Here is a 24,914-nt window from a genome sequence, read left to right on the forward strand (position 1 = left end):
GTAAAAGGTTTCGTCGTATTTTTCAACCCTCGTAATTACTTTGGCTTGGATAGTGCCAGATAGTAATTCAAATTTTTAAGATATAATAACATGAGTATGAAATGACATGACATTTAATGCGCAAAGTTTGAATATCGTATGTTATTCGTCATGCTATAAACTTAATATATTACTTTTCTGTTGTACTTAATAACTTTTATATTAACCGTAACAAAATGGCCAGGCGACCGATTTTAATTACTAATGTGTTGAGTTTTTAGATTCTTCTCGTGCGGCTGACACATTATACCTATCAAGGATTTTCCCGCGACTAAAGTGTAAAATTAAGGTTATTAGATTTAGGGCTGAGTATGTACTTTGTTAGAAACTTAGCTCTATAATGGAGAATATTACTAGGTATGCCAAATTGCTTGAAAATTTGTCACAGTAAAGCCTGTGTGTATACAAATACACAAGTTTTTGTTGCAGTCAAAAATACGTAGTAGTTTTGATTTTATAGGCATTCAAAGTTTCGAAAAATTTCGAGTCCCGCTAACAGTCCTGTGACGGCTTGTGATGTCATAATGACGTCACAATTATTGCGCCGTGCGGGCCCCACGTGACGTGACTTTATGGCTTTTTTTGCTCTTTATCAGTAACGGCAACAGGTAGGCACTTGGAATTTTCACCAAGGCCTTAATTATATGTGTAATTTAATGATAAATAATATAAATTAAATAAAAATTTAAGGAGGGCTCCCATAAAAAAATCACAATAGTTTCCCTATTTTTGCTATAGTAATAATAATAATAATAATAATAGCTCCCACACCGGTTTCAGTGAAGGTGGCCGGTTTCATTGAAGCCAGGCCAGCTACGCAGGAGTAATTTTATAGTACCCAAGTGTGTGCGCAGTAAACAAGAGCACTCTCTATTCCTTTACTCTCATAACCCAGTGGGACGGAAGACCGACACGACCGGCAAGAGATCAGGCACAGGACCGAATTTTTACATGCCCATCCGACGCATGGATCATCTTACTTGACAGACAATCAGGTGATCAGGCAACGGAGTTATTGACGTTATCTAGTATTAATATTATAATTTTATTACAACTAGGTTTCTAAAGCTAGCTAGAATGATACTAACTACCACAGTTAAAGAATTTTAATACGTAGACCATACTCACAAACTAGTGAACTTTTGATTTTAATACAAACATTGATTTTAATCGCCTCTTTAAAGATTTAAAAGCAATTTTACTTATATAAGCTAGTATATAAAAGGTAGCTAAAGTAACACCTAAACATATAAGTACAAGTTCAACTTCATAGTACTCGGTCCAGTGCAGGTAGGCGCTCGGTGGTATGAGATGGTCACCGCCGTACTTGATGATGTGCTCCGTCCACCACACGGCCAGATCCACAGGCTGTATAGGATGTTCTCTCATCAGACTACGAAGCCTTAGCATATTCTGCTTGTAACTGTAACACATTACACAACTTATTATATTTGCAAAATGGCCAAAGTTTTTAAAAAATACTTAAAAAACTGTAGCTGTGTCCTTAAGCGTACTTTTACCATAAAGTTAATATACCTAACGGAATAGAGAAACAAAGGCCTGAGCAAGAGAGATGTCACTATCAGTAAAAAGAGACGTGTGATATAATATGACAGCAGCACTCTTTTTTTTGACGTCCAGGCGGTACGTGTCACACACAATTTAATCTCATAGAATTCAATCATGCTTGTGTAAGTGTATACGTACAAATATTTTTCACACAGATGAAAACCAATTTTGGTTACATTTGACAGCTCGAGATTATTGCTCTATTCCGCTAGGTATATTAACTTTATGACTTTTACATACCTTTTATCTGCTATAATCGTTGTTATGGCGTTTTGGAAATCATTTTCATTTAGCGCTTCAATATTGAGCTGTAGCCCAATTTTATGGCGAACGTACTTTTCGGCGTTGTACCATTGGTCTGCTAGCATGGGTATAGCAAGTAGTGGCACACCAGCATTGATAGCCTCATCAGTCGATTGTAAACCACCTTGAGTAATGAATAATTTGATATTTGGGTGCTCTGAAATCATCAGCTTGTTTAAATAATAATTCATGTCAATAAATTTTATTTGAAAAAGTATATCCATAAAAATATTTAAAAAAACCGATTAATAATGTTGTTTTCATTTACAAATTTTAAAGGATTAATAACACAAAAATTCAATGATAACGTAAAACAAATGGTTACTTACTTAAAAGAGTTGATTGTGGAAACCATTTTTTTACTTTTACATTTTTAGGTTGATTTGCTATACGCTCATCATCCCATTTTAAAAGTATGTCGTATGGTAGCTTGGCAAATACTTTTGTTATTATTTCTTGTTTCTCTTTAGGCAAAAGAGAAGGTAAGACATTTGAACCCAGACTCATATAAATTACACCATTTTTGGAAGCATCTAAATATGATTTCAGTTTCTGTGAAAATAAAATAACTTGCTTTGTTAATTTTAATGGAATATAAATAACATTTTCAATAAAACTATTCATTGAAACTAATTGCTCTATATGTAATAAAATTTTAGGAAATAAAAAAAAATCTAATATTCTTACTTCTGTCATTTCCTCATCAGGGGTCTTATGTATACCGCCAATAAACAGAATGTTTTGCGATACAGGACGGTTCTCTGCCCATATTGGATGTTCGTTAATTAAAAATAACTTAATTCTTTTGTGTAATTCATTCAAATCGGCATTTTTTCCAAAATGTTTATGAAGAATTCTTGTGTCTTCTTTCTCCAAATATTTTAAGAAAACATCCAACAAGATATCTTTTGCGATTTCAACTACTTTTTCCCAACGTGTCAAATTATAAAGTCTTTGTCTTGTAAATGTTGGAAAGAGAAGAGGGTGACTGGGTGCACCTAATAAGCTGTAATAGCTAGAAATCGTTCCAAGAGAGCTCCATAAGATTACTGGAGCCTTAAACTTTTCGGTTAAACCAAGAAGAACTCTATTACTTGATTGCAGCAACAAAACATCAAAGTAATCTGTGGGTTTGTTTAGTATATCCTGAACCTCCGGGGCTTGTAGTTGTAGATCTAATATAGTTCCGAGGCGTATCAAATATTTTGCCATTTGAACTTGTCCTTCCGACGGTTTTCCCTTATTGTTCAGACGAACATCTCTAAAGTGCTGGTATGATATATCGTGCACATCTATTTCTGTCAAATTCGCTGGTGCCTTGCCTTTTTCGTAAGATGGGTTAGTAGTAACGAGGGTAACTTCATGACCACGTCTTACAAGTTCATGTATAAGGGGCCGAGCAGCTACTTGATGACTTATTGACGGTGTGTTGATAAACGCTAATATTTTAGCAGTATCTGCTGGTATGCAATATAGAAATAGCAATAATCCAGTAAACGCAGTTTGCTTCTTCATTATTTATAGTTTATTTTTTATGTCAGTTGTTTTTTTCTTCTTTTTTCTGGTAATATTGTTATTTTTTATACCACTGATTTGTGGAGCTAGTCAGTTTTTAGAAAATGTTGTAGATTTTGTAAATATATCAATTTTTTTACAGTTTTGAACACGATATTTTTCTCCAGCAATTTAAATGCCTGACATATTCAAAACAATGTTTTAAACTGCATCTTTTACTTTAACAATACGCACTAATGACAAGGAATTAATTATTGATTAACTTGTTTTATTGAGGATACTGTACCTCCTTTATAGATAGTTAGGCCACTTCCACACGACGTTTTTTTACGCAAGTTGAACGCTCAATAAACGTAAGGAAGCCGACACGTTTTAACCTTTACACACGATCCTTATTTTTGTATCGATACAAACGCGTGTTCAAAGCGCGTTACAATAGCGTCCAACTTGCGGCTGTATCGATACAAACGCGCGTTTTATTTGCGTCAAAAAACGTGTAATATCAGCCAAAACGCGATGAAAACACGCAAATGTCACGCACATCAGAAACGCGCGTCGACAGCGCGAAAAAAAAAACGTCGTGTGGAAGGGCCCCTAAACTATTTAATGTCCAAAAAAGAGCAGACAAAAGTAATAAAGATAAAAAAACAATAATTTAAAAGAAAATGTGTTATTTGTAATTACTGTTTTTGAATTACTAGTAATAATAATATTATTATCAAAGTTTTTATTTTCGACTTTTCCATCCACACTTTTTGAGCATTTATTTATGAGAGTTTAGTTCTAGTTTTTATATTTTATTTAAAAATAACTTGAAACGTATGTCAACATTTGGACACATTTTGGCCTATTTAGCCCGGCCGCACATTGTCCGAAATTTCTGATACGAAACAGTTGAACGTCCGCGCTGTCTCTTACATTTTGTACTGAGCCGAGTGAGCTCGAACTCACCGGAAGGATATTTCGGTTAGTGTGCGGGGTGGCGCGGGCGGTCCGGCAAAATTCGACTGTTTCTGATCAGAATTCGGACAATGTGCAGCCGGGCTTAGTGGTAAAAACCCCATCAACAAAGACAAGACGTAGGTAAATAATTAATTATTATAATTATTAATGTTAAGATATTTTTATTTTTGGACTCTTTCTCTATTAGAGAGGTTACTATTTACTAAAGACTTCTCTCAATTATTGTGAATTGACAAAATGTGCCCTTATTATTTCCCATTTTTTTATTCACCAGAGCACGTCTAAACGTTTAATATTATCTGCTTGCGTACCTTTAGTTGCGATTGGAAATAAAAGGAAAATATTTTATTTATTTATTTATTGATTCACCAACAGAATCACATTTAACAAAATACAAAATACAGCACAGTTTTTTATGGATGAAATGTGTTCCAATGAAAGATGAAATACAACATGCTTTGCGACAATCGGGTCAGTTCTACACGAAAATAATATAATTTTCGTGTAGAACTGACCCGATTCTGTTAAGAGATTTTTTTTAAATAAAATAAAATGACTCTCTAGATAAAGATTTACCATAAATAATACTACTCAAATTTAGTTTTTATTTTTACGTTCAACTTTAGAAATCGAACAAACGTCTTGAAAATGAGTTTACTAACATAAAACAATAGACACAAAGTTAGTAAAGCACCACATAAACATATAAGTACAAGTTCAACTTCATAGTACTCGGTCCAGTGCAAGTAGGCGCTCGGTGGTATGAGATGGTCGCCGCCGTACTTGATGATGTGCTCCGTCCACCACACGGCCAGATCCACAGGCTGTATAGGATGTTCTCTCATCAGACTACGAAGCCTTAGCATGTTTTGCTTGTAACTGAAAATACACAAGTAAATAAATTTTTATTATTTCCAAAAAGCGAAGATAATAATCTGTACTTTGTGCTTTTTAAATATTTTCCTAGTATTTTATAAAAAGGCCTTCGTTACGATATTATACCTTTCATTAGTTATAATAGTTGTTATTGCATTTAGGAAATTGTTTTCATCCAGTGATTCAAAGTTTATTTGTAGACCAATTTTGTGGCGAACGTATTTTTCAGCATTATACCACTGGTCTCCTAGCATGGGTATGGCAAGTAGTGGCACACCAGCATTGATAGCCTCATCAGTCGATTGTAATCCACCTTGAGTAATGAATAATTTGATATTTGGGTGCTCTGAAATCATCATATTAATTTAGTCGTAATTATTCGTAACATTTAAATTTATTTGAAAAGGTCTGGTCACAAAATGCATAAAAAATATGCACAAACACAAGAAAAAAACAATTAAATAATTACGTCAAACAACAGCTGGTTACTTACTTAAAAGTGTTGATTGTGGAAACCATTTTTGTACTTTAACATTTCTAGGCTGATTTGCTATATTCTCGTCATCCCATTTTAAAAGTATGTTGTATGGTAGCTTGGCAAAAACTTTTATTATTATTTCTAGTTTCTCTTTAGGTAAAAGAGAAGGTAAAACATTTGAACCCAGACTCATATAAATGACGCCATTTTTAGAAGCGTCTAAATATGATTTCAATTCCTGCAAAAATTTAATATTTTGGTTTGTTTGTATTTTGAAATTTTTACTAAATATTTTACAATAAATTAGCTATGGCAAAAATTTTTATATACTTACATTTGTCATTTCCTCATCAGGAGTCTTATGAATACCACCTACGTAACGAATGTTTGGTGGAAGAGGGCGGTTCTCAGCCCATATTGGATGTTCGTTGATTAGTAATAACTTGATGTTTTTGTATAATTTTTTCAGATCTGTATCTTCACCAAAATGCTTACGAATAATTTTTAAATCTTCATCTTCTATAGATTCCAATAAGTAATCTATTAAAATATCTCGTGCAATTTCAACAAATTTTTCCCATCGTGTCAAGTTATAAAGTCTTTGTCTAGTTAAAGTTGGAAAAAGGAGAGAGTGGCTAGGAGCACCTAAATAACTGTAATAACCAGGAGTTACACCAAAAGAGCTCCATAGGATTACTGGAGCCTTAAATTTTTGGGACAGGCCAAGAGCAGCTCGATTACATGCTTCTAATATAAGAATATCGAAGTGACTTTCGGGTTTCTTAAGTATGTCTTGAACCTCTGGACTTTGCAGTTGTAGATCTAATGTAGACCCAAGTCGCTTTAAGAATTTTATAACCTGACTAAGTACTTCTGATGGATTTCCCTTGTGATGCAAAAGAATATCCTCAAAGTGCTGATATGATATATCATGTACGTCTATTTCTGTCAAGTTTGCTGGTGCCTTGCCTGTTTCGTAGGATGGATCAGTTGTTATTAGAGTAACTTCATGACCACGTTTTACAAGTTCTTGTACAAAGGGCCGCACAACTACTTGATGACTTATTGACGGTGTTGGAACGACCACTAATATTCTAGCAGTGTCTACAGTCGTCCAATATAAACAAATAATTATTCGCGCAAACAGAGTTTTCTTCCACATTATTTTAATTATTATAATTGTCCATCACTCATCGACTTTAAAACTCTATTTTACTTCTTGAAGCTCGATTCTAGTAGCATTTTTTATTTCTTCCGCTGATTGCAATATTAACCCCCTGCACGCTAATACAATAATATCTTTAAATACTTTAATATCTAAAAAGATAATATTAGTGCGATCACTTAAAATTTTACTCAATAGTTTATTTAATACATATGAACACTCTTAGCACCTTGTGTTATTTTCACCGTTTCTACTGTACTGATAATAATTGTTGAGTAACGTCTTTTATGCAGGATACTGAAATAATTCTTTCTTTATTGAGTGTCAATAGCAATTGCGACTCGTTATTATTCAAGAAGTTAACTTGTTTAGATAACATTATTTTACTGGTTTTATTTATCAGGTTATAATGAAATTTATCAGTGCAGTCCCTTACAATATTAAAAGTAAACACTTTTATCCCTCAGCTTTCATAAATATATTATGTTTTACAATGTTTATTAAAATAATATTATTTATTTTTATATATTTTTGGTAAATTGCTATTATTATAATAATTCATACAAACTTCTAATATTTAAAAAGCGTTACATACATTATTATTATAATTATGTACTAGCTATTCGACCGAGCTTTGCTCGGTATTCGATAAAACACGACTAAAATGACATTTTCTAAAAATGATTCCTAGCTAGATCGATTTATCGCCCCCGAAACCCTCTATATACTAAATTTCATGAAAATCGTTGGAGCCGATTCCGAGATTCCAATTATAAATATATATATATATACAAGAATTGCTCGTTTAAAGATATAATAAGATTTAAAGTGAAACGCAAAACGTGCATTGTAAAAATGACAAATTAAAATACTTTAATTTTAGAGTTAAGAGGGCGACTAACCCCAAAAATCAAACATCGTCTTTCTCTCTACACACTCACGTCCGTCTTTCATATGCCAGGTGAAAAAGAACGACGCGGATTCATCGCCAAATTAGTTTTTTCTCAATAAGTCGATAAATATACAACATTTTAAAAATCCGCTAGGTCGATCTCCCAATGATAGAATTTTATAAAATAAAGTTAATATTTTAAATTTTATAAAATAAAATTTAAAATATTAACTTAGCTCATCAATTTCAATTGGATGCATCTTTGTGATTTTTTTCTATCGAGAAAATTTTAAGATATCGTGTCTTTGCTCAGATCGAACTCTCGGAAATATAATGTAGTATGTAATTTTAGAAAATGAAACAATTCGGGGCTTATTTTCAAGTATAAAAATGAATTATCAAATCGACATATATATATATATATATATATATATATATATATATATATATATATATATATATATATATATATATATATATATATATATATATATATATATAGCTCGTTTAAAGATAGGTACCGTACTATTTTTGCCTTGAGTCGCAATCAAAAGATTCTAATATTATTTTATTAATTTGTTCACTGCAATAAGTGAAAATTAAATTAAGTAACTAAGTGTAAAGTGATATTTTAGTCCATAATTGTTGTCACGGTGTGTCGGGGGACCGCCAACAGTGTCTTTTGCATTTTGTATCACCACATCACTGATTGTCTCGATTCGGTTCGCTGTGAACTGACCCTTAAACTATAATGTTATGTGAAATCAAACATCTACATTAGCGGTCCCCCGACACACCTTGACAACAATTATGGACTAAAATATCACTTTTCACTTAGGAATTATTTAAACTAAAAGTCAGTAAAATCTATTATTTCATTACTTTTTAAAGTTATTTGGCGAGGTTTCTTTTAAATTTCTTAATTTTATTTTATTTCATGCTTTTTAATGTATTGGTTATAGTGTAGAATAATTCCTTTTGGATGAGGCCGTCAATATGAGTCCAAACATGAAACCTCCACTTTTGGTTCATATGGAGTTAGGCTCCTATAGAATCCAGGTGATGCTGCAGCAGCAGCATGCAAAAATTTACTGTTTATCTACGTCTTACTAGTTGTCGCAATTAAAATGAGCCCAAACATGAAACCATTGCTCTTAGTTGGTGAGGAGTTGGGTGTCCTATTGATTACCAGGAGATGCTGCAGCACCAGGTCAACTTTCCATTAATGTGTAAATATTCATAAATTTCACGAACTAGAATGAAAAAAGCCCACCAAACGACTGTAAGTTGCTAATCGGCCCTTCACGAACCAGATGAACCGCGATTTTTCAGCATGGAGCAGGCTGATGATGATGAACTATAGCTAAGAACACTCTCAATTAAGTAAGATTTCAAACAAAAAAACTAGATCAAAATCGGTCCACACGTTTGGATGCTACGATGCCACAGACAGACAGACAGACAGACAGACAGACAGACAGACAGACAGACAGACAGACAGACAGACAGACTGACAGATAGACACGTCAAACTTATAATACCCCTCTTTTTTGACCCTTTTTTTAACCCCCTCTTTTTTGTCGGGGGTTAAAAATGTAGATAATGGTTTGAGTTTTGGCTTACGCCGATTTGTTCAATTTTGTCGGCGTGTTTTCGGTGCTAGATTAAATAAATAACTAACTATTTGATCGAACTTTGCTCGGTATTCGATAAAAGACGTATAAAATGACATTTTCTAAAAATGATTCCTAGCTAGATCGATTTATCGCCCCCGAAACCCCCTATATACTAAATTTCATGAAAATCGTTGGAGCCGATTCCGAGATTCCAATTATATACATATATATATATATATATATATATATATATATATATATATATATATATATATATATATATATATACTAGAATTGCTCGTTTAAAGATATAAGATTTTACTTAATTTATTTAACTCTTGAACTATTATAGAAAATAAAAGAGCAGAATTACTTATAAAGTATAATAAAGCTTATAATATTTATGATCTATCCATAGTTTACAAAAATAAATTCCTTCATCATTCACTCACATTCACAAAATTGTATCTGGACAATTAAGACAAATAAGTCCGGTCCAATTAGACACAAAAAAATCGTAATCTAGGAATAATTCGCATAGAACTGAGACGTAAAATACACAATACTTAGTTTTAACAAAAAATAGTTAATCGAATAAATGCTCACATGGTTACGAACCAAATAAAAATCAGAAGCCTTTAATCACCTTAAGGTGACGCCTTGATAATTCGGCTGTAGCGATATCGATATTACTCAGCAATGACTAAAGCTAAGAAATTAAAGTTCATTGTCAGTATTCATCATGTCTTTGTCTTTGAATTACCCATAGCATAACACGATTAACTCTTGTCTTTCGTCAGCTCGTCAACTTTTATAACACAGCGTCACCTTAACAGAATAGGCGCTAGTTTTAATATATCGATAATAATATGCAGATTCTGCAAAGAAAAGGTTAAAGGACGGAGACACCCCATGCACCTTCTCCATTAATTTGTCACGAGGTAAGTCGTGATAAAAAACAGTGCATATGATTTTTATAGAGAATTTTATGATTTACAATCTTGTTCTACCTATTTTTAAGATAAAGTTTACCTTTAAAAATCCGGAAGGACCCAATTATCATACATTTGACCTTGTACAAAATGTTTACCACAAGGAGGTTTGAGGCTTTCTTTATAATATGTAAAAAAATAAATTAATGTCTGTACAAATTTTCTATGCGAATTATTTATAGGTCGAAAAATAATTTTCCTCTACTATATTATTATTCAAATTTAGTTTTTATTCTTACGTCGTAATTTAAAAGCCCAGTAAGAGCCCTGAATAAGTATCTGCAAACATAAAACAATAGACACAGAGTTGCCAAAGCAATACTTAAACATATAAGTACAAGTTCAACTTCATAGTACTCGGTCCAGTGCAGGTAGGCGCTCGGTGGTATGAGATGGTCACCGCCGTACTTGATGATGTGCTCCGTCCACCACACGGCCAGATCCACAGGCTGTATAGGATGTTCCCTCATCAGACTACGAAGCCTTAGCATGTTTTGCTTGTAACTGTAACAAGTTATTTTAATTAGGTTGTGTCATATCTAAGCTATGGTATACATATTTAATTATTATAAGAGGTGTAACATTCTCATATATTTCAATCATTTAAATTTTAAGCATAGAAAGTTTCTCGTACCTTTTATCTGTTATTATGGTTGTGATCGCATCATGGAAAACATTTTCTGTTAATGCGTGAACATCAAGTTTCAAGCCGATTTTATGACGAACGTACTTTTCAGCATTATACCACTGGTCTCCTAGCATGGGTATGGCGAGTAGTGGCACACCAGCATTGATAGCTTCATCGGTAGATTGTAATCCACCTTGAGTGATAAAGAGATTAATTTTTGGGTGTTCTGAAACATTAAAAAAATATTTGTCATATTTTAACTTACAAAATAATATAGGTTTAAAAATATTAGCTTAATATCAATTTTATCAAACAAATGTCGACTGACAGTCCAAAGGATGATTTCTGACGAGTATTCCTCGTAAGGTAATTTTAAGTTGCTATATTGTAGAGACATAGCGAAAGTGTGGCCAATAATCTCTAGTATATTATAATTGTTATTATAATAAAAGACGACTGAAATATTATTATTGGCAGTATGCCCATTTCATAATAATAATATTATATTTTTACTTTCTTTCATCCTAGTGTCCATATCGTTAAGTCTAATCCATGGTTTACAGTGAAAGGTAAAATATATTAGTTACTTACTTAGAAGGGTTGACTGGGGATACCATTTCTGTACTTTTACGTTTGATGGTTGGTTGGGTATTTCATCATTGTCCCATTTTAAAAGAATGTCATATGGTAATTTGGAAAATACTCCAAATAAAGTTTCTTTTATATCTTCAGGTAAAATTGAGGTTATGACATTTGTTCCCAGACTCATATAAATAACTCCATTTTTAGAAGAATCTAAGAATGATTTCAGTTCCTTAAAATGAAAAAATTTCATTACTAAAATAGAATATTTTTTGTTAATAATTACTATTAACTGTGATCTCTATTAATGTGTCTTGTCAAAGATTGTGTATTTTTAATGTAAGTATTTATGATATTATTAAAAAGCGGGCTAGTCAATTTGTGATGATAAAGTTATACTTACTTTTGGTAATTCTTTGTCAGGTGTTTGATGAATACCGCCTATGTATTTTATATTAGGTGGAAGGGGACGATTCTCCGCCCAAATTGGATGTTCGTTTAGTAATAAGAGTTTAATGTTTCTACCTAATTTTTTAAAATCTGTATTTCTTCCAAAATGCTTACGAATAATGTTCACATCGAATTCCAAAGAGTAGTTCATTAAATACGTAAGTATCAATTCTTTAATGATTTGACTAACTTTTTCCCAACGCGATAAATTATAAAGTCTTTGACTTAAGGGTGTAGGAAATAGAAATGGATGACTGGGAGCTCCCAAATAGCCATAATGAGAAGAAATCGTTCCCATAGAGCTCAACTGAATTACTGGAGCTTCAAATTTTTCAGATAATCCAATAGTGACTCTATTACATGCTTCTAATATTAGCACATCGAAGTAGTCTTTAGGTTTCTTTAAAATTTCTTGAAACTCCGGAGTTTGTAGTTGTAGATCTGCTGTAGTGGCAAAGCGATTAAAAAGTTTTATTATTTGACCCAGCACTTCAGATGGATTTCCATTATGATGTAGAAGTATATCTTCAAAGTGCTGGTATGATATATCGTGCACGTCTATTTCTGTCAAGTTTGCTGGTGCCTTGCCTTTTTCGTAGGATGGATCAGTTGTTATTAGAGTAACTTCATGACCACGTTTCACAAGTTTTTGTACTAGGGGCCGTGGGATTACTTGATGGCTTATTGAAGGCGTTGGTATATATACCAATATCCTGGCAGCGTCAACTTGTGACCAATAAAAAAATATCACTAATCCAGCTAATAGAGATTCTTTTAACATTTTTATAAAGACAATTCAAAAATCTGGAAAAAACAATTTTATAAATGTTAATAATATAATAATATCTATGGACTTCACACCACGTCAGTCTTGCCCCGTGCTAAGTACCTGAAGGACTTGTGTTACAGGTACCACAAAACGGAAATATATTTAATACTTTTATACTTGCTATAATACATATTATATTTAAGATTTTTATTATATCATACACATATTTAAATTTAATACACATCCAAACCCAACATTCAAAACTATTTGTTCCGTTGGCGGGATTCGAACCCGCGACCCCGGCTTGAGCACCCACACACTCAACATAAAGTTCTTAATGATATTAAATAAAAGGAATTAAGAAAAAGAATTGGACCATAGCAAACATAACACTTTTAATAGGCGACTGTAAAAACTGTAAATGTAAATGAAATAATAATTATTAATTTAATACTGACAATGTATCAAAATGGAGGTCAGTAATTCGGCATTAATTCCGTATATTTGTCTCAGAATTTCAATTTTCTGTGTAAAACTGAGTTTAATTTTTAATTTTGAATAATAGAGGGAACATCAGATAAATAAAAAATTATTAGACGTAAATAAATTAAGTACTTATGTATATTGTATGTACCTAAATATAAAATGCTATTCTTGTCTCAAAAAAAAAAAAAACTAAAGGAAACGGCAATTAAAATTTTAAAGATTTCTTTCTTAAAGTTAATGGTTAAAAAATATAAAGTGTTTGAATAAGGTAATACTTACTGTACTATGTTGAATTTTATTCCAAATACAAAAGTAAAATTAAAACCAAGCCTATAAAAATTATGTCTAATTGCAAGACCTATGAAATAAAATATAAAAATCTAAAATTGACTAGTTAACAGTTCACATGGATGGAATTTATTAAATGACAGAAATATTCAAAGTATAATTGTTTTTGTATTGATATACGATAAGGTCTGCATAGAATTTAATCAGGATGACATATTTTTTTATCTTGCCAATAAATATGATATGGCAGGTTGGCGTTTAACAAAGAAAAATGAAAATATTTTTCGCTGCACACAAGTTTTTGTGCATGTCAGCTCTGGCGCACAAACTTCACAAACTTCACAGATATCAGAATTCATTGTAGTGAGAATCTCCACTCTGTTTCGGTGTTCCAGTCTTTCTACAGCTGTATATCAATATTTTGATATTGTAGCTCAAGGTCGCAAATTTGTAAGCTCGGTCTTGACCCAACGTAACAGTACGTCAGCATCTATTGTTTCAATAACGGTAAAAGTTACTACAGTTTTTTTTATCTAGACAAGAAAGGACTTAGGTTGCCAAAATCAATCTAGTACTGCAATATTAAAAAATGTAAAGAAAATTAATTACTTGCAATAGCAATAAAGCCGCCTTTGTGTTCATGTGTCCTTGTTGATTGTATATTTTTGTTTGTACTACAACTTTTTGAACGCAATAAAGTATATTCTATCTATGTATCTATCTACTTGACAAAGCGGTGTAAAATGATTTGAAGAGATGAAAATTTCTAAGTGGTAAATTGATTTAAGGCCTTCCAGGGTACACGTGTGATACTGCTTATTGTAAAGTTTGACTCTCCCGAAAACGCAAAATCGTCTATAATGTAAAGAAGTATTTTTTGACTAGTCTAGACTTAGGGTGGGTTGAACCAACTTACTTTAAATATAACTTTAACTAGGTAAAAGAAAATGTCAAATGAACTGTCAAATCTCTGGTTAAAGTCAATGATAGATGCCATAATATTTGTCGATACCCATAACCTTAACCAGAGTAGACAGAATTATAGATTATGCCGACTTGGAACTGATGTTATTTTTTTTAAGTTTGACGTAGGTATATAATGACAAAAGTCGTCGCTAGGGTCGTTACCTACAAATTTATTGTTTTATATTTTGGCACATTGCGATGAAAATTGTCAGAATTCAATTTCAAAATCTTCATTTTAATATCAGCCAGGGCGCCAGCCATTAACTTATCCTGGCGAAACCCGAAAGATTTGACAGGTATTAATACTCGTCCGTCTCTTAGCAGTCAAAGTACTGGTATGTCTATTGTGCTTTAAGTATAACAACGCCTCTAGTGCAACCCACCCTTAAGTAGATAAGTAAGTAACATGGACCTGAAAAAACATTTTTTCCAATGGATAAGTATTAAATATCAGTTTATTTTAATTAATTTAAGCTAACAAGCAAATCATATTGTTATATTATCTTAATCACACTTCTCAATTGCGTAATATTTAATGTGATTAACATACACCGTTTCCTGATAGTATAAAAATAATTGTTGTAAGCGGAAAAATTATTTAATGATTAAATGATATGAGATTGCACGTAATTAGTTCTTCAAATATATACCTATATGATTAAAAAGAGGTATTTTTATTTAATTACTAACAAACATGAAAAAAAGTCAAATATAACGTCCTCCTTTTTGGAAGTCGGTTAAAAAGTAGCCTAAGTTACACCTTACTACATCAGCTATCTACCAAAAAAAGTCCCGGCAAAATAGCTCCAGCCGTTTCAGAGATTAGACGGAACAAACAGACAGACAGACATACAGACAAAAATTGTAAAAAATGTTGTTTTGGTGTATGTATCGTATATAGATTCATATGCATGTGGTAATAAACGGTTCTTTGAATATTACAAACAGATACTTCAATTTTATTTATATAAATAGATGTATAGAAGTATTTATATGCATAATAATAATATATCTATGGACGCTTCACACCACGTCAGTCTGGCCCCGTGGTGAGTACCTGAAAGACTTGTGTTACAGGTACCAGACAACGGAAATATATTTAATACTTTTATACTATACATATATTTAAGATTTTTATTATATGATACACATATTTAATACGTACATCCATGACCCAGGAACTTTGAAAACTTTTTGTTCTGTCGGCGGGATTCGAACCCGCGACCCCCGGCATGAGCTACCAACGCGCTCACCACTGAGCCACAGAGGTCGTCAAAAATGTATAGATGTATAGATTTAAAAAAAACTTATTTTGCTACCAGGAAATAACCAACGCCATCGCCCCTCATTGCACCATCTCTAAAATGTATTGTGAAATTGACGCGTTGTTTTACATGCAATGTCATCCAAGTTTCAGTTTATGTTGGCGGAATAAAAATGAATTTTCAATTGTGTTAGTAACGCTAAAACTCGAAAACGGCTGAACGGATTGGGCTAATTTTAGTCTTAAAATATTCGTAGAAGTCCAGGGAAGGTTTTAAAGTGACACGAAGTTCACCGGGACAGCTAGTGTAGAATAATATTATTTTCATTGGTGACATTGAGTTACAGATGTTTCGTATCCAAGATCGTTTGACGATACCAGCCAAACGCTAAACGATCCTTGTCTGCACAAAAAAAAATAACTAACATTGAAAGCTTTGTTGATGAACAATGTTTCCTTTAAAATATAATATATGGTATTAAAATCAATAAAACGCTCTTAATTAACTTCCCTGATGAAGACCCAAAATACGAGGAATTTCAAATTAAGTGGAATTAGGTGGAATTCTTGGGACATTCTGACCCGACTTAGTTCAGTACCTTTTAGGCTGGATCTACATTGTTGGATTTTGGCATATCACGATCAGGCGTACCGAGTATAATGTTCTGTTTAATAGTTATGAACTTGCTTTTTGACCAAATTAGGCAGTATCAGTTACTTTGTGTGTCTTCACTTGTGAGTTGTGTGTGAACATCAGCAATTAATTCACAATGTACTATCAGGGAAGTTGATTCCTAGGCAGATGGAGGACCTTCGTAGTTTGGGTGCGTTACGTCAAACCCAGCCGACAGATCACAATTATTATTAACATTTAAATGACATGATCCGACCAAATGACGTTGGTCTATCAACTGCCTAGGAATCAATTTCCTCGATGGTACATAATAATTGAACAGCATAATATTATCATTTTTATGCTAGAATCAAATCAATTAATGGTTGCATATTTTTTGGAATTTTATAACTTTTTGATATTTTTACAACCCTAATCCAACGCACGATTTTGCGTTCAATTTCTGGTATTGTCTTGAGTCCAAACCAATGCGCATTCTAAAATACGCACAAAAGATGTGTATCAAGCCTTAGACCCACGATCCAGCACATATTCAACAAGTTGTACCGAACAATTTTAATTGCTTCCTCGTCACTCAAAACAATAGAATTAGGGTAACAAAGATCGGAAACTACAAATGGATGTTTTGGACTAAAACCACACTATTACAATATATTACAATATTACAATTACAAATATTGTAATTGTAATACTTACTGTGCTAAGCACAGTATTACAATTACAACGCGACTAATATTTTACTCACTGTCAGTAACTCTTGTCATCTTTAACCACAAATTAATAATCGAAAGCAGCAAATTCGATTTATTTTTGAAAAAATGCCATCTCTAGATCTTGGTTTGCATTGGACTATCGCAATTCAGGCAAACACCTTACTCTCCTTGATGACGTCATCTAAGTGAGTTATTGTGTCGTGTCTAGTCTTGCGTCTTGTACAGGGCTTACTATGGGGTAGACCTTATAATATGTGCTACTGTTATCAGACATCCTAATACGGGATTAATCTTATTATTAATATAAGTTGGCCATGGGAGTGTAGATGCAAAAGAGCTGTAAAACTCGGTCCCATGCAAAACGATAGTTTGATGACAGAATTATGTTTCTTCCCTCTACAGTGGCATTTTAAAATTTGGCCATACAAAAGTGAAAAAAAAGGTCTTTAAGCACTGCCACTTTCACAGTGAACTCTCTACGAGGAACACGTACACACCTTAATATAGTATTATCACTTAGTTTTGTTACACCTGTATAGTAAGTAGAAATTTTGGCGAAATTCGTCAATTTTTGAATTGTTATTTACCCACTTCATTCACTTACGTCTTCAAGTAAGTAAACAAAACGAGTTGGGCTCGCGCACGTAGGGTTCCGTACCGTCATAGTGCAAAAATAGGCCAAAAATTGTGTTTTTTGTATGGGAGCCCCATTAAAATTTTTATTTTATTTTATTTTATTATTATTATTATTTATTGAAGTAGACATATTATATTTAAGACCTTTGTGAAAATAATATCAAGTGCCTACCTGCTGCTGCATTGATATAGAGCAAAAAATGCCAAAAAAATCAAGTTTGTTGTATGAGAGCCCCCCTTAAATATTTGATTTATTTTATTTTTAGTATTTGTTGTTATAGCGGCAATAGAAATACGTAGTCTGTGAAAATTTCAACTCTAGCTGTCACTGTTCTTGAGCTACAGCCTGGAGACAGACAGACGGACAGACAGACGGACAGACAGATGGACAGCCAGACATTGAAGTCTTAGTAATAGGGTCCCGTTTTTACCCCAATTTACAGTTTTTAGGGTTCCGTACGAACCCTAAAAACTGTAAATTGCAACTTGGAGACTGCTTAAAGAAAACAATATCATAATATAGGTACTACGGTATATAATGTAACTTTCAATACGGGCCTTTGTGTAATCGAGAGGGGTAGATAAAAATATTTCGGATGACGTCATTGTTCCCAAATAGCACTCTCTATATTTCCAGGTGAGTGATGTACTTGCATTTGGCGCTTCGCCATAAAGTCTTCGTGCATTATGACAACGCGTCTTCATGCTCATTCGAGCCTATCAGGGCTTATGCGAGAGCGACACAAGAAACACTATATTAGCTACAAGTTACAACTGCTTGTACTATTATCTATTCTGTGTTACAACTGACATAATATTATTAGCCTTCTTATAAGCTTTTGACGTGGGAGAGCCATGCTTCGGCACGAATGGGCCGGCTCGACCGGAGAAATACCACGGGCTCACAGAAAAGCGGCGTGAATCAGCGCTTGCGCTGTGTTTCGCCGAGTGAGTGAGTTTACCGGGGGCCCAATCCCCTAACCTTTTCCCTTTCCTACCCTCTCCTATTTCCTTCCCGACCCTCCCCTATTCCCTTCCCTACCCTCCCCTAATCCCTTCCCTACCCTCCCCTATTATCCTATTCCCTCTTAAAAGGCCTCCCGGTCTTTTAAGAGGGAATAGGAATAGCACCTGCAGCTCTTCTGATTCTGCGAGTGTCCATGGGCGACGGAAGTTGCTTTACATCAGGTGACCCGTTTCCTAGTTTGCCGCCTTATTTCATAAAAAAAGCCTCTCTCATAATATGATAAATGCTGTATGATAAATATTATATCATAATAATTATTATCGTCTGTATACAAAAGTATGTAAAATAATCTATTTCAATATAAAAATATGAATTTTAAATTTTGTTAGTCTGGCTGAAACTCGACAACGGCTGAACCGATTTGGCCTTAGCCTTTAAATAATCGTGGAAGTCCTAGGCCGACAGCGAACGTTTAAGGAGTGAGCCCATTGAGACGGGCCGTGCCGGGGCTCAACGTGCCGGGGCTCATCGCAAAAATCCGCCTCCTTACAATTTGTATGGAAGCGGATGCGCGTATCGCACACTGTGTCGGGGCGCAGCGGATTTTTGTCAATGCGACAAGGCCCGGCAAGGCCCGACAAACCCGCTGCGCCCCGGCAACAGTGTGACCACACTTGACATATATTTCCACTTTTTGGTAGATTGGAGGTCAAATGAATGACGATTTAGTAGTCCAAATTTTTTTGTAAATTTTAATAGAAGATCGATATTATAATTATAAGTTAAAACAAATAATTTAAAAAATTAAAATGCATAATGAAGACAGTCCATATAAACATTTTAGTTTTATTTTACTTTCAACCACGTAGAATACATTGATTAATAAAGGTAGATTTTCGGTAGAAGCTAAAACACGGTCTAGTAGATTTTAGTAGAATATAGCAACTTTTTTGATATATCGAGTCACGAGTGATTTAAGAGTGGTCACACTGGAGCTATCCAAAGTACCTACTCAAAATCCGTCAATTGCGATGCGGCCCGGCCCGGCAATAGTGTGCTATAGCGCATTTTGCGCTGCGCTGAGCCCCGATCCGCCCTGGCAAGCGCCGACAAACTGGGCGCGTACCATAACTTTATACAATGAGAAAATTTATAGTGAAGGCGCCGTACTTTACTTACGGAGATGCCGTAATTTAACGTTTTTAGAGCCTTATAACTCATAATTTGAAAGCTACAAAATTATAATAAAAATACAGCAATAATATTTAATATACATTCCTTTCCCCGTTATTAATTTCCTAGTTTTGTTAATTATACTCATGATATTATCAGCTTCCAAAGTAATACCAATTAATTAAAATTCAAGCATACTTTCAGTACTCCCTAGTATTTACAAATTACTTTCATTTGAAACACCCGCCAATTGATCGACAATTTCACTAACTACATATTCGCCGTTAGAATTTTTTTAGGCAAATTTTCAACCAAGATTATTAAAAAAACAGGATTTTGGTGCGATCTCGGCAACGCGGCAAATGTATGGTCAAGGTCGTTTGCTCGGGGGATGGCCTTAAGTGATACAAAGTTCACAGCTGACATCTAGTTTAAAATATTTATTGCTTCAAAAATAATTATTATATTAGGAGTAAGTTTAAAAGAAAGATGCGCTATATTTTAAACGGGCACGGAATCAAATAATTTTATCACAAAAATGTTGTGTCGAAAATACTTTGTTAGTCTTTTTACTTAGTTACTCTTTACTTGTTGATTTTTAAGGTAAACAGTAACATCAAGTGACTAAATCTACTTGCGGCAGCTTTAAGTAATTAGTACAAATCCGCTCAACATGAAAACAATTCCACTGCATTTCACTTTAAAGTACAAGTCTAGAGTCAGAACTAACACAGTTTATTCTTGTTACTTTATTTCAATTTTATTACTCTATGATTTCAATTGAAAATCTGGGTGACTAACTCTTTTAGCTTAGGAATTTGTCGCTTTTTGAGGCTATTTTCCTATAACGAAGATATAAAAAATAACTTTTTAGGGTTCCGTACCCAAAAGGTTAAAACGGGACCCTATTACCGAGACTTCGATGTCTGTCCGTCTGTCCGTCTGTCTCCAGGCTGTAACTCAAGAACCGCTATAGCTAGAATTCTGAAATTTTCACAGATTGTGTATATCTGTTGCCGCTATAATAACAAATACTAAAAACAAAATAAAATTAATACTTAAGGGGGGCACTCATACAACAAACGTGATTTTTTTGGCCTTTTTTGCTCTATATCAATAATGACAACAGGTAGGTACTTGAATTTTTCTCAAAGTCCTTAATTATATGTGTACTTTAATATTTAATAATAATATTAATATAAAATAAAAATTAAGGGGGGCTTCCATACAAAAAACACCATTTTTGGCCTAATTTTGCTCTATAATGGTACGGAATCCTACGTGCGCCAGTCTGACTCGCACTTGGCCGATTATTATCTTAATTATTACAGAGAATTCGGTTTCTTGAATCTAAATTGTCCAAATGAAATTTGATGAAATTTCTATTCGCATTGTTGCTATGCTTCTAAGAAAACGAATCGCGGTTTCAAAACATACCAATCCGATACTTCTAATGGTATTAAATTATTCTTTTCAGCGTGTTTCTCTCTTGAATAATGCATGATGTAGATTGAAAGGAAAAACAATAGGGAGCGAGCAGAATCGCGGACAATCGGCGAGACGACCTCAATATCATCTATATGGAGCGACATAACTGGCTGGCTCTGTTCGGTATTATACCGTTCTCAAAAACAAATCTGTTACAAATAGTTTTCCCATACATTAGGTAATGTTCCTATTTCGCCTCTATCAAATTCTTTTTTGTAACACGTGTGTCATGTTAAGGCTTTTGCATCCGTTGCGGAAGGTTTAGGCTGCGTAGTTCGTCAAACTCATTGTTCTCGTAACATTGTCAGAGGTAGGTATGACCATCAACCATAAATTTATTATACAGTAGTAACTTTGAGATGTTTCCAAGAAACCTAAGTGTTAAGTAAAGCGAAACTAAATAACCGAAAATAAACGAAGGTATTTTATGGAAGGTTTTTGAATGGACTTATTAATTACCGACAATTCTTATCTTATACGCAAACAATTTGATAAGAAACTAATATAACAGAAGCAGACGATAATACAGGTGAGTTTTGTGAATAAAAGTTTTCTCAGAAAACACTTCTTTAAAAATGTTTTTGATAACACAACTATATAACATTTGTTATGTAATGTATTGTAATGCAATATAATTATATTATTAGTCTTTTCATCTTAATTTTTTCTGTCTGTCCTTACGTAATGCGCGATAAGGAACTTCGTTCCAACAAAAAGTTTTGTTTTTACAACGTTTCTGTATTATGACGTGTGCAAAATGTCGGATTTTTCTCGGATGGTGGCATTGGACTAGAATATTTAAGTAGCCGATGGGATAAAAAATAGCTATTTATGATCAATACAGCTACACCAAATTATATTTTGGTAAAATCAAGCGTGTTATATTAGATGATATCGATATGTTGTAGTCAAACTAAAGTACCGTGGTCCTGATTTTATATTATTACTAGCGGGCCCGACGGACGTCGTCCCGTCATATCTGTGAAGTTTTAATTGTCAAAAGCGTAATTACATAATTGCATACGGTGTCTAAATCCACGTTTTTTTTTTAAATTTTCCTTCCAGTAACAACCATCCTCGTGCTTCATAGAATTCGTATTAAAAAAAAAATAATAAGCCAAATCTGTTTAGCCATTCTTAAGATAAGCGCTTAAAGACACATTTAGCGATTTATTTTTATATTAAGTATAGATATTGTAATGTTCCTAACTCTACGAGACTTTTGAAAGTTGCCTAGATGTGCTACAAAATCCTGAATTTGATACTCGCAGCTATCAAATCAAATCATTTATTTCGCATTAAACGCTATATTATCAATTTGGTATCTATAAAATTTATCGAATAGATAGTATTTCTAAATTATGTCAAATATAATAATTATTGTAAATTGTAATCAAATTTTACAATAATTATTATTTAAATACTTAAGTATATAAATTACATATTTAAGTAGTAATAAAAATATTTTAATTAATTAATATAAACTAAATGGATTTGCCATGACAAAGTAGGTTTAATATACTTACATCATTCAAATAATATATCCATACTAATATTATAAATGCGAAAGTGTATCTGTCCGTCTGTCTGTCTGTCTGTCTGTTACCTCTTCACGCTCGAACCGCTGAACTGCTTGCTGAAATTTGGCATGGAGATACTTTGAGTCCCGAAAATGGACATAGGATAGTTTTTATCCCGGAAAAATGTACGGTTCCCGCGAGATAAACGAATTTTGGCACCGGAGTTGCGGGTGTCATCTAGTATGGTATAAAAAAACATGGTAAGCTTTTTGCCACTACAAGCCATGCCTAGTATATTACAAACATCCACATTAAGTATACGCAGTTACACAAAATACCTAAACAAATATGAACGCCCGCTTTACATTTATTACCGCAACACGAACGCGATCAATCTTCTGTGTTTACATCCGCTGTGTAACACGAGTCATAGCCAACGCCATCTTCGGGTTCCGTAGTCCCTGAACTACAGGAGATACAAGCTATTGAAAGCCTAAGCTGTAGCAACTAAAACGGTTTAAGGTTTAGAATGTCAGGTTGGTGAGTATAGTCCATGCAGCTCATATTATAATTACGTCGACTGCAGTTGCGACGTGTCGCTCGGTTCAAACATGTACCATAAGAGTTGATTCAGACCGCAAAGCGACGCGTAGATGCATTTCTAAATTAGTATGGATTTGACAGATTCGCAAGACGTCTGACGCAATTGAAATCTGTCAAATCCATACAAATTTAGAAATGCATCTACGCGTCGCGTTGCGGTTTGAATCAACTCAGGCCGTCTCCCGAGCAAACGACCTTGACCATACATTTGCCGCGTTGCCGAGATCGCCCCGAAACCCTTTTTTTTTACTTATCTTAGTTCAAAATTGACCTAAAAAAATTAAAACGTGGAATATGTAGTTTATGATATGAAATTGTCGATCTATCGGCGTATGTTTCAAATAAAAGTAATTTGTAAATACTAGGGAGATGCTCAATGTATGCTTGAATTTTAATAAATTGGTTTTACTTTGAAAGCTGATACTTATCATAAGTATAATAAACATAAAATTAAATTAAGAAATTTAAAAAAAAACCCCGCCAAAACAACTTTAAAAAGTAATGAAATAATATTTACTGCCTATAAGTTCAAATAATTCCTAACTTGTGTAAAGTAATATTATAGTCCATAATTGTTGTCACTGTGTGTCGGGGGAGCGCCAAGTAAACTACAACCTACAACCGCCAAGTCGCTGATTACCTATCTCGATTCAGATCGCTGTGAATTGATCCTTAAACTAGTTATGTGAAATCAAACATCTACATTAGCGGTCCCCCGACACACCTTGACAACAATTATGGACTAAAATATTACTTTACACAAGTTAGGAATTATTTTAACTTAAAGGCAGTAAATATTATTTCATTACTTTTTAAAGTTGTTTTGGCGGGGGTTTTTTTAATTTTCTTAATTCAATTTTATTTCATACTTTTTAAACTTGTGTTGGTTATAGTGCAGAATAATTCCTATCAACAGAATCATATTCTCATGATTACCATCTATCAATGTCCTTTTCGATGAGGCCGTTAATATGAGCCCAAACATGAAACCTCCATTTTGGGTTCATACGAAGCTCGGTTCCTATAGAATCCAGGTGATGCTGCAGCAGTAGCATGTAAATACTTACTGTTTATACTTTATCTACTTCTTACTGGTTGTCGCAATTAAAATGAGCCCAAACACGAAACCTCTGCTCTAAGTTGGCGAGGAATTGGATATCCTATTGATTACCAGGTGATGCAGCAGCACCAGGTCAACTTTCCATTATTATGTGTATACGTATATTGTATATTCATAAATGTCACGAACTATAATGAAATATAAAACCCATCAAACGACTATAAGTTGCTAACGGCCTTTCATGAACTAGATAAACCCTGATTTTCCAGCACTGAGCAG

The 24,914-nt window shown here is 33.6% G+C and overlaps 2 protein-coding genes across 2 annotated transcripts; both read right to left on the reverse strand.

Moving 5' to 3' along the window:
• Nucleotides 1–1,170: 1,170 nt before the first annotated feature.
• LOC121728092 (UDP-glucosyltransferase 2-like) lies at nucleotides 1,171–7,115 on the reverse strand. The gene is made up of 9 exons (XM_042116198.1): nucleotides 6,078–7,115; nucleotides 5,759–5,981; nucleotides 5,392–5,611; nucleotides 4,978–5,268; nucleotides 3,861–3,879; nucleotides 2,599–2,781; nucleotides 2,241–2,463; nucleotides 1,849–2,068; nucleotides 1,171–1,462 (listed from the first exon to the last, which is right to left on the reverse strand). Exons 1-9 carry the CDS (start codon nucleotides 6,903–6,905, stop codon nucleotides 1,171–1,173), a joined length of 2,499 nt encoding a protein of 832 aa, XP_041972132.1. The 5' UTR covers nucleotides 6,906–7,115.
• A 3,505-nt stretch (nucleotides 7,116–10,620) lies between these two features.
• LOC121728093 (UDP-glucosyltransferase 2-like) lies at nucleotides 10,621–12,863 on the reverse strand. Its single transcript, XM_042116199.1, has 4 exons — nucleotides 12,022–12,863; nucleotides 11,628–11,850; nucleotides 11,043–11,262; nucleotides 10,621–10,912 (listed from the first exon to the last, which is right to left on the reverse strand). Exons 1-4 carry the CDS (start codon nucleotides 12,847–12,849, stop codon nucleotides 10,621–10,623), a joined length of 1,563 nt encoding a protein of 520 aa, XP_041972133.1. The 5' UTR covers nucleotides 12,850–12,863.
• Nucleotides 12,864–24,914: the final 12,051 nt, after the last annotated feature.

Source organism: Aricia agestis, chromosome 6, assembly GCF_905147365.1.
Source record: "Aricia agestis chromosome 6, ilAriAges1.1, whole genome shotgun sequence".
Taxonomy (NCBI): Eukaryota; Metazoa; Arthropoda; class Insecta; order Lepidoptera; family Lycaenidae; genus Aricia; species Aricia agestis.

Excerpts from the sequence above, each read along its gene's own strand:
- LOC121728092 (XM_042116198.1), bottom strand. The coding sequence starts at position 6,905 with ATGTGGAAGAAAACTCTGTTTGCGCGAATAATTATTTGTTTATATTGG. Across the intron at positions 5,612-5,758 it reads TCCACAATCAACACTTTTAA|AGCACCCAAATATCAAATTA; the intron begins GTAAGTAACCAG and ends TGATGATTTCAG. Across the intron at positions 1,463-1,848 it reads ACGATTATAGCAGATAAAAG|TTACAAGCAGAATATGCTAA; the intron begins GTATGTAAAAGT and ends AATGTGTTACAG.
- LOC121728093 (XM_042116199.1), bottom strand. The coding sequence starts at position 12,849 with ATGTTAAAAGAATCTCTATTAGCTGGATTAGTGATATTTTTTTATTGG. Across the intron at positions 11,851-12,021 it reads CTGACAAAGAATTACCAAAA|GAACTGAAATCATTCTTAGA; the intron begins GTAAGTATAACT and ends TTTCATTTTAAG. Across the intron at positions 10,913-11,042 it reads ACCATAATAACAGATAAAAG|TTACAAGCAAAACATGCTAA; the intron begins GTACGAGAAACT and ends AACTTGTTACAG.